General features: G+C 38.1%; 1 protein-coding gene and 1 pseudogene across 2 annotated transcripts in view; one reads left to right on the forward strand and one right to left on the reverse strand.

Annotated features, from left to right (window-relative positions):
- RELN (reelin) overlaps positions 1–16,469 on the reverse strand; it is a 536,122-nt gene that overhangs the window by 285,819 nt on the left and 233,834 nt on the right. For both annotated transcript variants that reach the window (XM_004007831.5, NM_001306121.1), the window contains 1 exon segment: positions 1,991–2,023. In XM_004007831.5, coding sequence (XP_004007880.2) covers positions 1,991–2,023 — 33 coding nt within the window.
- LOC105614996 (large ribosomal subunit protein eL15-like) lies at positions 2,249–2,950 on the forward strand (annotated as a pseudogene).

Here is a 16,469-nt window from a genome sequence, read left to right on the forward strand (position 1 = left end):
ATAAAACATAACCCCAAATTTTTATTTTTTCCAAAAGTGAAATTTTACCCTTTTGGGAGGTTCACTTGTATATAATTTATTGAACTGACTGAGGAATTAAATATCACCTCCAAATACCAGAAAGTTCACTTGCAAATTCTCTTTGGTAACAATGCCACCTGCAGGCACCCTCACCCTCTTTATACCAGGTATGCCAGTAGGCAAGCACATAACGAAGTCTGGAAAACCAGTGAATCAGCATGTATTGAGAGAAATGGCTGTTCAGACTCAAAGCCTTAGGCTCGACAACAGGGAGAATATGGATTTACACTGGAGAGAACACTGTGATGTCTTCTGTGCTTGGGAGTGATTTAATGATTCCTCTAAGTGATTAGATGCAGTGTCTGAAACGCCTACAGGGTACTGCTCTCTCAAATACCCACTATGGCTGAGAAGCGGCTGGGCCACTGTGGGTCACCAGCCTGCCTCAGCTGCCAGAAGGCATGCTTCTAAGTGCTTGCGTTCATCTGCCAAAGAAGAGGAGCCCCAAGCTGTAGCATTACATAAAAGTAGAGCTTCTCAAGGCAGATTTTCCAAAGAGAAAAATAAATTAATTGGGTTTATAGGTTGAAAGAGAAAGCCCAAGAGACAAATACTGACCCATCTGTAAGTCCCACAGTGACAGACAGCTGAAAAGGCTGGAACCAGCTAGGATGATTTCTTTTCATTCTTATTAAATAGTGTGTGTAGGAAACTGCTTTTAAAATCAGTCTTCACTGTCATATATGAGGAATTTAACTCTTAAAGATCATTTGCTTTCCAGAAATTTTTTACAGAGTCATGGGTAAGCCTCTATGGTTATTTGTTCATGTATTGCCTTCTTTCCTAACATTATATATATATATATATCCCTTATTATGCTTTAGAAATACAAATTCATCTAATCCTCATAACAACCAAAGGAGGTAGGTACTATCATTACTTCTGTTTTATAGGTGAGGAAACAGGCATAGAGAGATTAAGTAACTTGCCCAATATCACCATGCAAGCAAGTGGGAGAGGTGAGTTAAATCCAGTTTATTTGGCTCCAGAATCCATACTATTAATACTGTACAATCTTGCCTCAAGAGCTGTAGCCTACTAAATACATGTCAGAATGAAAAGATCATGAGAAAAATGAGAGGAGGCAACTTTACACGGTGCTATTAAACAAAGCATCCAGTTATTTAGACAATCTCATTTTAGTTTTTGAAGAAATGGCCAAATTATTTCTCTTTTTACAAGCCAGTGCTAGTTTAAGCCAATACTTTGGCCACCTGATGTGAATGGCCAACTCATTGGAAAAGACCCTGATGCCAGAAAAGATTGACGGCAGAAGGAGAAGATGAGACAGAAGATGTTGGAGAAGGCAGAAGGCAGATTGAAAGCAGAAGAAAATGTTGACAGAAGATGAGATGATTGGATGGCATCACTGATTCAATAGACATGAACTTGGGCAAACTCTGGGAGATGGTGAGGGACAGGGAAGCCTGGTGTGCTGCAGTCCTTGTGGTTGTGAAGAGTCGAACACAACTTGGCAACTGAACAACAACACTAGTTTAAGCAGATATCTCAGGTCTGCTTTCACACTCAGTTTATCTCAGTTCTTTCACACTCTTAGCTCCTTGCCTATTGCCTCCATGCTCTACTATTTATGATGGGTAGAGGCTTAGGGGAAAATTCAGCATTAGAACCCTATGTCAAAAGATCAGATCCCACTGGATTCTAAGGATAAATGCAGCAACAGGCTCAAAAGTCCTTCCATTAGCCCAAACTGGACTTTTGGATCACCTCCTCAGTGAGGTCTTAGATTAAAGCATAATCTGGACTTGAGTCTGATTTCAGTGAATGATCAGAGAATCAGAGAGGGCAGAGAGTTTCCTCATCTCTGTATGCCCTGCTCACATGGCAAAGGAGTGAAACAAGTAGATCTGGCACTGAGGTCAGTGACACTGGAGTCTCAAATACTTACCTAAATGCGGGTGCACAGTGGCCTCTGTTGGAGCTGGACCAAGAGAGAAAAAGGGAAAGATGATTTATTAGCAGCAAAAGCAAAATCCATTAATAAACAATCACAAATATGGTTATAAAACTTAAGCCATACTAAACAAACAAAGAGCTGGACAGAACATTTTTAGAGGACTAAGAGGAAAATGTCAATTAACATCCTAAAATAAGGTGTCCAACTCACTAGTTAGTTGTTATATTTAAAAGTTATGCATTATTCCTGCTTTCCGTCAGGCGGCAGCCATCAGGGTGAGCCGACATGGGCGCCTACAAGTACATCCAGGAGCTGTGGAGGAAGAAGCAGTCGGAGGTGATGCGCTTCCTGCTGCGGGCGCGCTGCTGGCAGTACCGCCAGCTCTCGGCGCTGCACAGCGCCCCGCGCCCCACCCGGCCCGACAAGGCGCACAGGCCAAACAAGGCTATGTCATATACCGGATCCGTGTGCGCCGCGGGGGCCGCAAACGCCCAGTTCCTAACGGTGCCACCTACGGCAAGCCTGTGCACTATGGTGTCAACCAGCTCAAGTTCGCTCGAAGCCTGCAGTCGGTTGCGGAGGAGCGCGCTGGCCGCCACTGTGTGGCCCTGAGGGTCCTGAATTCCTACTGGGTTGGTGAAGATTCTACGTACAAATTCTTTGAGGTTATCCTCATTGATCCATTCCATAAAGCTATCAGCAGAAACCCTGACACCCAGTGGATCACCAGACCAGTTCACAAGCACCGGGAGATGTGGGGGCTGACGTCCGCGGGCAGAAAGAGCCGCGGCCTGGGCAAGGGCCACAAGTTCCACCACACTATTGGTGGCTCTCGCCGAGCAGCGTGGAGAAGGCGCAATACTCTCCAGCTCCACCACTACCGCTAATACACGTGATGTCTGTAAAGTTCTTACCTAATAAACAATTTAGGACGTTCTTGTCTGCTTAAAAGTGTTTTTTAATTTGTTTGTAAAACTAGTTGTCTGCAGATTGCTTCATTGAATGCATTGTCAAATTATGAAAGTTAAAGTGCAATAATGTTTGAGACTTATTGAAGTTACTTACACATATAAAGTGTATATGAAGTGATGGTGTATCTTGTTTTTAATAAGGGAAATGCCTTTGTTTTTGCTTTATTAGGGAGTTGTGTCTGTGTTTAAAATACTGTTTGGTACAATAGGTGTAAAATTGTGTAAAAGAGGAGTGCAGAAACTTAACCCTGTAGATTTGTTGATGCATGTGGTGAGACCTGCGGCTTTATTGGGGTGATGCAATGCTCTGCAGTTTTACGGAGTTTGGCAGGGACAACGTTTTCAGTTGGGTTTTCACTGGCAATGTGAAGGGTGTCCTGATCCTTTCTCGTGATCATATGCAGAAAACTAACGAAAGTTTTGACTAGGGCCCACTTTTAGGCTTAATCTAATACTACATTTGTGTAACTGCTGCTTCGGAAAAGCAAGTAATCCCACCATTTTTAAGAGAATTGAATAGACCTGTTGCAAGAGGGTTCTGACGAATCAAATCCTGGTTTACCTAAATTAAATTGCCTTGGCCTCCCATGGTACCACTGAAGTTCATATAAAGCTCCTGGTTCAGGCTTTGGGATCTGTAGAATACGGAACTTTGTGCAAAATGGTCGTATTTACACTGGTGTCAATTAAAACTGATGGAAATTGAACATTAGATAAATGTGTGTGTGTGTAGGGGGGGTGCTAATTAGCCCTAAGGTTTGTAAGGTAGTGATGTTAGGATTGGGAGCTTGGTGTTCATCAGATCCCTTTCAAGTGTAAGACGACAGGAAAAGCTTGGATCAAAAAGTTAAAATGTTTTCTCTGAAGTATTAGTTTGTGACCATCATGAACTCTAAGCCACATTAGGGGATGGGGAAAATAGGGGTGGTTATATTTAAAAGTGTCATTGCTAAGTGTAATCTATTCTTTAGGGTCAAGTCACTCCATTCTTAAAAGGCTATTGAGAAAACTCATCGTTGGTGTCAGTGCAAGTTCAGCTGGCCTCTAACTTCATGTTGTCTACAGTTCCCATCCCTGCTGAAACCAGCCTCACAGTTCTAGACTTGCTGGGCCACCAGCTGTGGTTGCCCTTACCACCTCATTCTGCTTGTTCCATCACGTCTTCCTGTAGACTAGGTTTCTGTTTCCCAGGGTGGATTTGAGTGTAAGAAATACAGAAGAGGAATTACCCCAATTCTTGGCTGGCTATCTTCATAAATAGTTTGATTTTGAAATTTAATCGCTGGTTTTCTTGAACCAATTTTTTTTCTTCAAGGGTCTTTAAAAAGGCCCACTTAAGTGATTTCCAGAAGACAGGCTTACAAAACCTTTTAAGACCCAAATTCGTTCCAACTCAAAAAAATCTTAAACCATATTATTTTGTGTGTAGAGGTTGTTCAACTACATAATAACAGAATAAATGTCTATTAAACCAAAAAAAAAGTTATGCATTATTCCTAAAGTGAAAAGTAGAACTCCTTACATACCGGATAGTTATTTATCATACAAGTTTAGTCAGGTATTCCTTAAAACTTACAATACGAATGTAACATGAGCATCCATTACATACCATGGGCCATTCTGGGTGTGGGGTAGTATAGGGACAAAAAGCACTCTCCTTGCTCTCAAAAAGCTTACCATCTGGTAGAGATAAGTACAGTATAGTGTAATAAGTGCTATGGGATAGTGTTCAGAGGTCATAGGGTGAGAAGGGCACAAACGGAGGATACTAATTCTAGGCTGCCCAGGAGAAGACAGTGGTCAGGAGAGGCTGCTGAGTTGTGAAAGACTAGCAGGAGGAGGACAGGTTGGGGTAGGAGAGGGAAGAGGTGTTTCTTTCTGGAGTGAAAGTGAAATGGCACTGAGAAGTAGGAGAGAATGGTCTTTTGGAACAACCACAACTATTTCAGCATGACATGAACAAAGTTTCAGAGCAGGGGGTAGTAAGGTGAAGTTGGGAAGACTGGAAGGCCAATATTATGAAACTGAATGCTAAGGAGTTTGGATTTTACTATGAAAGCATGATGATTTCCTGAACATTTATCAGCAAAGGAGTATCTGTTCAAATATGCATTTTAAGAATGGGCACTCTGGTAAGAGTTAGGAAATAAGGGATACTGGCCAACTGACACTTTGGTGATTTTTTTTTTTTTTCTCAGTGGACTCCTAAATCTAGGAAGAAATGTTGCCAATTCACTTATCTAAAAATTAGAACCATAACAGATATTTTAACATCTTTTACATTCATTAAAGAAGAAATTTAGCTAGGTATTAAAAAAATTAGTTTATATCACAATTATCAGTGCTTCAGTTATGTTAGATGAACAATCCACACAGTTAAGTTTGCAGTTTGTAATTCAAACTAGAGGTGTTTGTCTTACTGCATCCAAAGTATTATGTATGTTGAACATGTTTGTTCTCAATTTTCAACACAGATTCAATGGGAAGTGTCATAGATACAATTGTTAGTATATACATGCAAATGTTCTGAATCATCACTAGTTTATAGAATTCAAAAGAAAATAAAGAAAAATTTAATGATTTTGCATTTTATTCCAATGGTTATTGGTCAAGTCCGAGAAGAGTTTTACAAGGATTCACTGAACTATCAACTCTAAGATGTTTTTGAAACAAAGGAATAACTGCCAATTATCCAATAACCAATGATAAAAACATGGCACATGGATACATCTTCCCTCACCAATATCACACTGTATATGACTGTACTGAATTTGAAACTTCAAGGATAGTCAGTTTACTTATAAAGTAGTTGGAAAAGTTAAGATTATTCATGTTGAAACTGAAACTTCAAACATACAAATAAACAATAATTTTACATATTTCCCTAATATGATCAATATGAAAATTTTAATTGCAACTGGCAATTTTATAAAATGTCTGCAAAAAAGCTGAAGAATTTCTTGTTGATACTGATAATCTTGCTTTTCAATTTATGCAGTATCCTTGTGAATCTCATGTTAATAATACTAGGCTGACACAAGAGTAAGTGAATTTACTTAGACAGAGATAGTTTTCAAACTCGTATGTTTCTGCATCAAAGTTAAATCAGCTCTTCTTTAAAAAAATGGATAAATTTTGTCAAGTTGGATGTGGCTATTACAGAAAATTTTTTTTATATATTTGACTCAGTTATTGGAATACTTATAAGTAGGTATGGAACACTTGGATATGGAAATCTAGTTTTCAGTTGTAAAATTTATAAAATCTTAATATAGATGAAGCAGGTTGACATTTAAGATGAGCCGTAACACTACTGTATAACTGTATATAAAACAGATTAACAACAAGGTCCTACTATATACTATAGGGTACTACATTTAAAATATCTTGTAATGACTTATAGTGGAAAAGAATCTGAAAAGAGTGTATATATGTATGTACTCATATATATTTTTATATATACACGGAAACACACACCTGAATCATTTTGCTATATATCAGAAACTAACACAACATTGTAAATCAACTACTTCAATTCAAAATGTGCTTAAGCGTAAAATACATACCAGATTTCAGATAATTAGTATGAAAATATCTCATTGTTTTACTGATTATATTATATTGAAATGTTTAATATTTTATATATTATGTGTTAAACTGTATTATTAAATTTACCTATTTTTGGTCTTGTTATTTAAATGTGGCTACTAGAATATTTAAAATTATAGCTGTGTCTCACATTGTACTTCTATTGGGCAGTGCTGTACAGAAGCTGAAAGGGAGATTTGTACTATTCATCCATTTATTAGGGAAGCATTATCACACAGGAGGTGGTGAAGTCACAGAAACAGAAAAGGATGGATATAAAGAAAGGAGAGATTTTTAAGAGAGAAGACAATTAAAAGAGAGACAAAAATAATCATAATAAAGCTAGTATCTATATATCAAGTCACTGTGATAAGTGGTGTTTGTAGATGAATCCAGGGAATTTGACCTCAGTGGCAACTCTCTTAACTACTATACAGATTACTTTTTCAAGAAAATTCACTGTGAAGACAAGGAATGAGATACTGTAGCACCTAACAAGAAACTTAGACCAAAAGAATATTCATTTTTGTTTGCTGTGTTTCTTAGGATATCATAGTATTTTACTGTGCTCAATATTAGCTACCATACGAAAGGGGGTCTCTGTATTCAAGGGATAAATTATTAAGACAGGGAGAAAACAGCAGTGATGTTTATGAAATATGTAACTTGAAAGAAACTGAGAAATAAGTTAAATTAAGTGTAAAATATATGGAAATTAGGGTTTCCCAGGTGCTGCAGTGATAAAGAATCCACCTGCCAATGCAGGAAACATAGGAGATGTGGGTTCAATCCCTGGGTCTGGAAGATCCTCTGGAGGAGGAAATGGCACCCCTCTCCAGTATTCTTGTCTAGAAAATTTCCTGGAAAGAGGAGCCTGACAGGCTACAGTCCATGGGGTCGCAAAGAGACACAAGTTGAGAACACACACACATACCAATTATCAGTTAGAAATATTTTCTAGTCAGTACAATAGTTAGATAAATGTAACAAAGCATCTGCAGAGACATCAATTAAATTACCTATCAATTTTAAATGACTCTGATTACTAAGACCTAGATCCAATAAAGAGAATATTATATATTAGTCTATTTTAATCTAAGGAATCTATCCAAATCGATATCTTTCTTTCTAAAATTATTTTGGCACATGGCATTTTTCACTGAACCACCTCCAAAACAATCATCATGGAAGGGCCATTTAGAAACCATCCTCTGAATCAGAATCTCTGGGAATGGAAACTTTGAATTTGTATTTTTAAACCCCCTCAGGTGATTCTAACAGAAAACCAGCATCAAAAATAACTGTCTTGATCACAAGATACAATTCTTACCTTTACAGCATGTAAAACTGTTAGCTATAGTGAGTATATGTCTTTTATCCCAAGAAGAAACAACTTCCTCAAAGACATAAAATATGCCCACTAAAGACACTAGCCTAAAGCTGGTGATAGATTCTCAATAAATACTTAATTAAATCGAATGCTATTTTCCTTCTTAGTTGTAATGAATTTTACGATATTTTGGAAAATTATAACTAAAGATCCAAACCTTTGGAAAATGCCAAAATAAACACATAATGTTGTTAAAGTTCTTTAGTACAAGCAGTCTGGATAGTTTAAACACCCAATTAATGTCCAGTTGGATTTAACTCAACAAACTTATATCATGTTTTCAATCACTAGTTAGGAAGACTCAGTGTGTTTTTTAAAAAATATACCCACTGTCTGAGATAACTAAACATTATTTCCTCAAAAAGAGGAACACAGTACACATTAAACTTGGTGATATGAAAAGTAGACATTTCCTTGAAAAATAGTCACATGTGTATAGTATAATATACATATATATTTGGTCCAAATCTAGTAAAGTAATGGACCTGGGAAGCTTATTTTAATCATCTCTCAGTAAGCAACTATATCAATCTAGTTTTATGCAGCGTAAAATAATTTTGTAAGCTTGTAGAAAGTTCACCATCCTTTCTGAATTTTGTAAGCTTATAGAAAGTTCACCACCTTTTCTAAATTTATCAGAATAAATAGACCACAGAAGAATTAGAGTAAGTAGCCTGAAGAAGTATAATATAGTTCAACAACATATATTACACTCCCACTTGGATACTAGTACTTGCTTTGACTCATACTACTGATTTGGATGAATTACTAAGATCCTGAATTATATTAATTTTCCAAAAAGGTCTTAACTCTTTCCTTTATTAAGTATAAAATGCATGCTTCAGAAAGATCCTAGCTTGTCAACCTTCCAATGCTTGTAGTGGCATATCTCCAAGTATACATTTCCTGCTCCTTTCCATTGAACTGACTCATCCTAGATTGACTGAATGTTTTATCTCAATGTTCTGTTGGTCTGTTTCTAATTCTCTGCCTCTCCAAGGACTCTAGACTGCCCCCACCCATCATCAACTTGGGTCTAATTTCACAACTCCTTTGAATCTGAAATTGCATGACTGATAGTAGCTACCACATAAAGTTGCCAAATGGCTTAAACTGGGAAGCTTTGTTTCTAAGAATGAGAGAGAAGAAAAATGTTCCTAAAGAAATAGGCTCTGGCTTCGGAGAAAATAGGATAGGACACACGTTTAACAGAAGTATAAGACATCTTAATTCTTCCAGGTGCCTCTGAATCATGATAAGAAGACTAGGTCAGATGATGACCACAGGCAGACACAGGGGAGGATGCACTGAACGTGAGGGCCCTGCTATCTGTCAGAGGAGATTGAAGGGAGAGGAAGACAACAACAGTACTCAGAAAGGTGACTGAGGGGGAGAATTTCATAATATGGTTCTTAATTTAGCTTCACTAAAATTCTCCGAGCCAGGCTTCAGCAACATGTGAACCATGAACTTTCTGATGTTCAAGCTGGTTTTAGAAAAGGCAGAGGAACCAGAGATCAAATTGCCAACATTTGCTGGATCATTGAAAAAGCAAGAGAGTTCCAGAAAAACATCTATTTCTGCTTTATTGACTATGCCAAAGCCTTTGACTGTGTGGATCACAATAAACTGTGGAAAATTCTGAAAGAGATGGGAATACCAGACCACCTGACCTGCCTCTTGAGAAATCTGTATGCAGGTCAGGAAGCAACAGTTAGAACTGGACATGGAACAACAGACTGGTTCCAAATAGGAAAAGGAGTATGTCAAGGCTGTATATTGTCACCCTGCTTATTTAACTTCTATGCAGAGTACATCATGAGAAACGCTGGGCTGGAAGAAGTACAGGCTGGAATCAAGATTGCCAGGAGAAATATCAATAACCTCAGATATGCAGATGACACCACCCTTATGGCAGAAAGTGAAGAGGAGCTAAAAAGCCTCTTGATGAAAGTGAAAGAGGAGAGAGAAAAAGTTGGCTTAAAGCTCAACATTCAGAAAATGAAGATCATGGCATTCGGTCCCATCACTTCATGGGAAATAGATGGGGAAACAGTGGAAATAGCGGCAGACTTTATTTTTTTGGGCTCCAAAATCACTGCAGATGGTGACTGCAGCCATGAAATTAAAAGATGCTTACTCCTTGGAAGAACAGTTATGACCAACCTAGATAGTGTATTTAAAAGCAGAGACATTACTTTGCCAACTAAGGTCAGTCTAGTCAAGGCTATGGTTTTTCCAGTAGTCATGTATGGATGTGAGAGTTGGACTGTGAAGAAAGCTGAGCGCCGAAGAATTGATGCTTTTGAACTGTGGTGTTGGAGAAGACTCTTGAGAGTCCCTTGGACTGCAAGGAGATCCAACTAGTCCATTCTGAAGGAGATCAGCCCTGGGATTTCTTTGGAAGGAATGATACTAAAGCTGAAACTCCAGTACTTTGGCCACCTTACGTAAAGAGTTGACTCATTGGAAAAGACTCTGATGCTGGGAGGTATTGGGGGCAGGAGGAGAAGGGGACGACAAAGGATGAGATGGCTGGATGGCATCACTGACTTGATGGTCATGAGCCTGAGTGAACTCCGGGAGTTGGTGATGGACAGGGAGGCCTGGCATGCTGCAAATCATGGGGTCACAAAGAATTGGACACAACTGAGCGACTGAACTGAACTGAACCATAGCATACCATGTCCTGCAGTTGGATTTCAGAGATCACTCCAAGGAGTTCCATGAGAAACGGCAATGCATAAACAAACCAACTCATAATTCTGGATATCTATTAATTTTTACTAATCCTAGGCAAGATGGCAACATCACTATCTTTGTTAATAGAACATATAACATAAAGAATAAATAGATTCATGTTTCAATGAACTCTAGATCTTGTTCAAAATATTAGCACATCTCTATAATCTTTACCCACAAAGTTAATGTCATTGAGAGCCACAAAAATGGAAAAACTATGTTCTTTGTAAAGCTTGACAATTTAAAGTAACTTAACTAAATTGGAAATTGAGCTAAAGTTGTATCTTGGTAACTTAAGGAGAATGCCAAATGTCACCAAAATGAATCAACTCTGTCAAAACAACAGATTAAAAATGAAATGTTAAATAGGTAAGTTAAAATGAAGATTCTACTTTGCTTTAAAAAATAAAGTGAAACAAGTCAATACAATGTAAGAATCATGATAGAGTCTCACCAAAGCCTCCATGCTTTTTAAAAGCATGTTTTCAGCAAAGGATTAGGATTGAAAGCATGCCACACTCTGAGAAACCCAAAAACTTTTAAAACTTAAAGCATAATATAATCTTTTCATGTAATAAATGTTCATAAGAGTCCAAGTCACTCATAAATGCACACTATAATTTATTTTTCCAGATTCCTTTCAGTGTTTGTGATAGTGCTACTGAAAAGTTACTCATCCTCCAAATTCTGTAGTTGGGCCCATATAGATTGTTTTGATAAAATATAAAGTTATATCAAAAAAGTGAGATTTTTTTTAATAGTTCATTATTTTTCACTCAGTGTGAGTTAATCTGACCTCCACTATAATATGAAAATAGCCAGTTATCAATCTCTTCCCAAACTTTCAAACACAGTTAATGTTAAATATCTATGTTTGGTACTAGATAGTTACTCTGTGAAAATTCCCGTTTAAATTCTAAATGTATTTTCTCTATTATCTCCAATTACTTAGAGAATGTCACAGATTATAATTAATAATTTGTCACCATGATACTAGCAACAGAGGACTTGCTGAACTCTGTAGGTTCAAATGGAAGATTGGGAAATTTCTGTAAACTTAAACAGGAAGCAAAAAGGATCTTCAGGACCCAGATAATCATGATGGTGTAATCACTCATCTAGAGCCAGACATACTGGAATGGGAAGTCAAGTGGGCCTTAAGAAGCATCACTATGAACAAAGCTAGTGGAGGTGATGGAATTCCAGTTGTGCTATTTCAAATCCTAAAAGATGATGCTGTGAAAGTGCTGCACTCAATATGCCAACAAATCTGGAAAACTCAGCAGTGGCCACAGGACTGGAAAAGGTCAGTTTTCATTCCAATCCCAGAGAAAGGCAATGCCAAAGAATGCTCAACTACAGCATAATTGCACTCATCTCACATGCTAGTAAAGTAATGCTCAGAATTCTCCAAGCCAGGCTTCAGCAATACGTGAACTGTGAACTTCCTGATGTCCAAGCTGGATTTAGAAAAGGCAGAGGAATCAGAGATCAAATTGCCAACATCTGCTGGATTATCGAAAAAGCAAGGGAGTTCCAGAAAAACATCTACTTCTGCTTTATTGACTATGCCAAAGCCTTTGACTGTGTGGATCACAATAAACTGCAGAAAATTCTGAAAGAGATGGGAATACCAGACCACTTGACCTGCCTCTTGAGAAACCTGTATGCAGGTCAGGAAGCAACAATTAGAACTGGACATGGAACAACAGACTGGTTCCAAATAGGAAAAGGAGTATGTTAAGGCTGTATACTGTCACCCTGCTTATTTAACGTCTATGCAGAGTACATCATGAGAAATGCAGGGCTGGATGAAGCCCAAGCTGGAATCAAGATTGCCAGAAGAAATATCAATAACCTCAGATGCAGATGACACCATCCTTATGGCAGAAAGTGAAGACAACTTAGAGAGCCTCTTGATGAAAGTGAAAGAGGAGAGTGAAAAAGTTGTCTTAAAGCTCAACATTCAGAAAACAAAGATCATGGCATCTGTTCCCATCACTTCATGGGAAATAGATGGGAAACAGTGGAAACAGTTACTGACTTTATTTTTCTGGGCTCCAAAATAACTGCAGATGGTGGCTGCAGCCATGAAACTAAGACGCTTACTCCTTGGAAAAAAATTTATGATCAACCTAGACAGCATGATAGAAAGCAGAGATATTACTTTGTCAACAAAGGTCCGTCTAGTCTACGCTATGATTTTTCCAGTAGTCATGTATGGATGTGAGAGTTGGACCATAAAGAAAGCTGAGCGCCAAAGAATTGATGTTTTTGAACTGTGGTTTTGGAGAAGACTCTTGAGAGTCCCTTGGACTGCAAGGAGATCCAGCCAGTCCATTTTAAAGGAGATCAGTCCTGAATATTCATTGGAAGGACTGATGCTTAAGCTGAAACTCCAATACTTTGGCCACCTGATGTGAAGAACTGACTTATTTGAAAAGACCCTAATGTTGGGAAAAATGGAAGGTGGGAGGAGAAAGGGACGACTGAGGATTAGATGGTTGGATGGCATCACCGACTCAATGGACATGAGTTTGAGTAAACTCCAGGAGTAGGTGATGTATAGGGAGGCCTGACGTGCTGCATTCCATGGGGTCGCAAAGATTTGGACACGAATGAGCGACTGAATTGAACTGAACTGAAACAGGAAGCAACTGCTGTTATTTGGATCTTGGAGTTCACATCCATGCTTCTCTTAATTGCATTCTAACAGCTTAAATCTTTTGGTGTTTTTAGTAAATATCATAAACATGGATCATTATATAGTTTCTCAATATTAAATGAAAAATTATTCCTATCATCAATTCAATTTGTCCAAGAGACAAATTACATGCTGAAAGAAAAGCTTCATTTCTTAAAAGGATTTCTGTGTTTATGCTAAAAACCAATACAATATTGTAAAGTAATTAACCTCCAATTAAAATAAATAAATTTATATATATATAAAAAGTTGAAGCCACCAGCATCTCATGAGATAACAGTGGCCTAGAATAAACACATTAGAAAGAATGGGGTTGCATTTAATTCCTCCAAAAGCTGTTCTTTTCACAAGTGTTTTTCTTTCAAATGACTTATTTTGAGAAGGAAACTTTTGAGTAACCATGTGACTCCATATTTTTCAGTCAACATGTTCAATAATTATTTACTGCAAAGGATGGCAATTTCAATATGCTGGGAAGAATAAGAAAGGGTTGTCCGAAAATGAATTGAGGGAGTGGTTAATGAACTTTGTGTTAATATCATTGATTATCTTTTAAAAATCTTTGAATCAGGCAAGCACTATACAGATGGTGCTAGGAATTTTTTACAAATACAGGTATTTGGTTATGGGAACTATAGCTCCTGAATCATTTTAGAATTCAAAGGCCCTAGGTAGTTTTGCCTCAGGTATCTCTTCACCTAATTTGAAATTCAAATGTATGAAACTTCCAAAGCTAAATATGACAAATTAGACACGGTCTGTGAAGTTACCATTTAATGAGCTATGAACCTAGACTTTCATCTCCCCAGGAATAATTTCTTTATTACTTTTTTGTATTTTATTGCAATAAAGCACCATCTGACCTTCAAGTATGATAATTAAGCTTCCAAAAATGTTATAAATTTAGAGTGAAAATAGTTCTCTGTGTATTCAGGAATATACTCATGATCAGTATAAAAGATTACTTAATATTTAAAGACAGTTAAATTATACAGAGAATCAGCAATATTAGAAAGCATTTTTCTCTTCCCTTCCTCTCCTATTTCCCATCTCAATTTGATTTGTGTCTCATAACAATTTATCATCACTCATATTCCTAAATATATGAAAGAGGAGCAAAACTAAAAAATATTTTTGTAACCTACAACTGGGGAACAGAGAACTCTTTCAGTAAGACTTCTTCTAGGAGCTGTCAATAATGGGATCTTATACACTAAAACCTGTGACTCATTGTCTTGCTTTACCTTTTCTGAGGGTAGATACTTGTGTACTTTCTCATATACTTGGCTTATGATATGAAAAAAGTTTTAAGTGAAAAATCAGAATGTAGAACAATGTAACATCTTAATCGCTGGTGAATTGCTATTTTAAAAAAATACTACTGCTATGTAATAATTTTTTAAAAATCTTAGATCTTGTATACCCATGGCTGATTCATGTTGATGTATGGCAAAAACCACTACAATATTGTAATTAGCCTCCAATTAAAAGAAATAAATAAATTTTAAAAATCTTAGCTCTTTGAGAACTTTAAGAGATGAAGTTCATAGATGGAGCAGAGGACAGGAAGTGCAACTGTAAAGTGACCTTTAGCCGGACCATATATGACCTTTAAATAATGTTCAGAGGGGGCAGAAAAATCATTAGAATCACCATCATCCAATAATCGGAGAAGGCAAGGGCACCCTACTCCAGTACTCTTGCCTGGAAAATCCCATGGACAGAGGAGCCTGGGGCTGCAGTCCATGGGGTCACTAAGCGTCGGACATGACTGAGCGACTTCACTTTCACGATTCACTTTTATGCATTGGAGAAGGAAATGGCAATCCACTCTAGTATTCTTGCCTGGAGAATCCCAGGGACGACGGAGCCTGGTGGGCTGCCGTCTATGGGTCGCACAGAGTCGGAAACGACTGAAGTGACTTAGCACCAGCAGCAGCAGCAGCATCCAATAATAATAACAATACTAATATCACTAATAAGAACAGGAATAAGAAGAAATCTTCTTGCTACTGTTAGTAGAAATTTGTTAGAGGTCTCTTGATATCTATTCTTCCCTTCTGTATTTCCACTGGACTGCAGCCCCAGTTAAAGGTATATTTGATAGTGTCCCCCGCAGCTTCTGTGACAAAGGAATTAAATTCTGCTTGTCGGAAGGTGAATAGAAGTGATGTGGGCCACTTTCAGAGCCGTGTCATTCCCTTCAAAGGAGTGGGCATGCTTCTTGACTCTATACCCATCATGCTGTGACGACATGGCCCCCGGATATGGAAGCTATGTGCTATACACAGAGAGTCACTCCACCATCCCTAGACCATCTACCTTCAGATTGCTTCATTACTGAGAAATAAATACACTTCTAGTTATTTATGCCACCTGAAGTTTAAGCATATGCCAAAGAAGCTTAGTCTATATTCTAACTAAAAGAGTTATTTCTTGTGGGCTGGGGAATGTGTCCCTTTTGGAAAGGGTATCCTCAAAGGTCTGTCTAGTCAAAGTTATGGTTTTCCCAATAGTCATGTATGAATGTGAGAGTTGGACCATAAAGAAAGCTGAGCACTGAAGAATTGGTGCTTTTGAACTGTGGTGTTGGAAAAGACTCTTGAGAGTCCCTTGGACTGCAAGGAGTTCAAAGCAGTCCATCCTAAAGGAAATCAATCCTGAATATTCATTGGAAGGACTGATGCTTAAGCTGAAAATCCAATACTTTGGCCACCTGATGCCAAGAACTGACTCCTTGGAAAAAGACGCTGATGGTGGGAAAGATTGAAGGCAGGAGGAGAAGAGCATAATAGATGACAAGATGGTTGGATGGCATCACCAACTCGATGGACATGAGTTTGAGCAAGCTCAGGGGGTTGTTGATAGACCTAAAAGCCTGGCGTGCTGCAGTCCATGGGTCGCAAAGAGTCAGACACGACTGAGAGACTGAACTGAACTGATCCTTTCTGTATCTCAGACATAATTCTAAAGGTCAGAATGGAAATTAGAGTTGACAAGACTATGAGCTCCTGTGAGCAGAGACTCAGTTTGTATATCTCTGCACCCCCATGCCTACCAACATCTGGCACACAG

This window comes from Ovis aries, chromosome 4 (assembly GCF_016772045.2).
Source record: "Ovis aries strain OAR_USU_Benz2616 breed Rambouillet chromosome 4, ARS-UI_Ramb_v3.0, whole genome shotgun sequence".
Classification (NCBI taxonomy): Eukaryota; Metazoa; Chordata; class Mammalia; order Artiodactyla; family Bovidae; genus Ovis; species Ovis aries.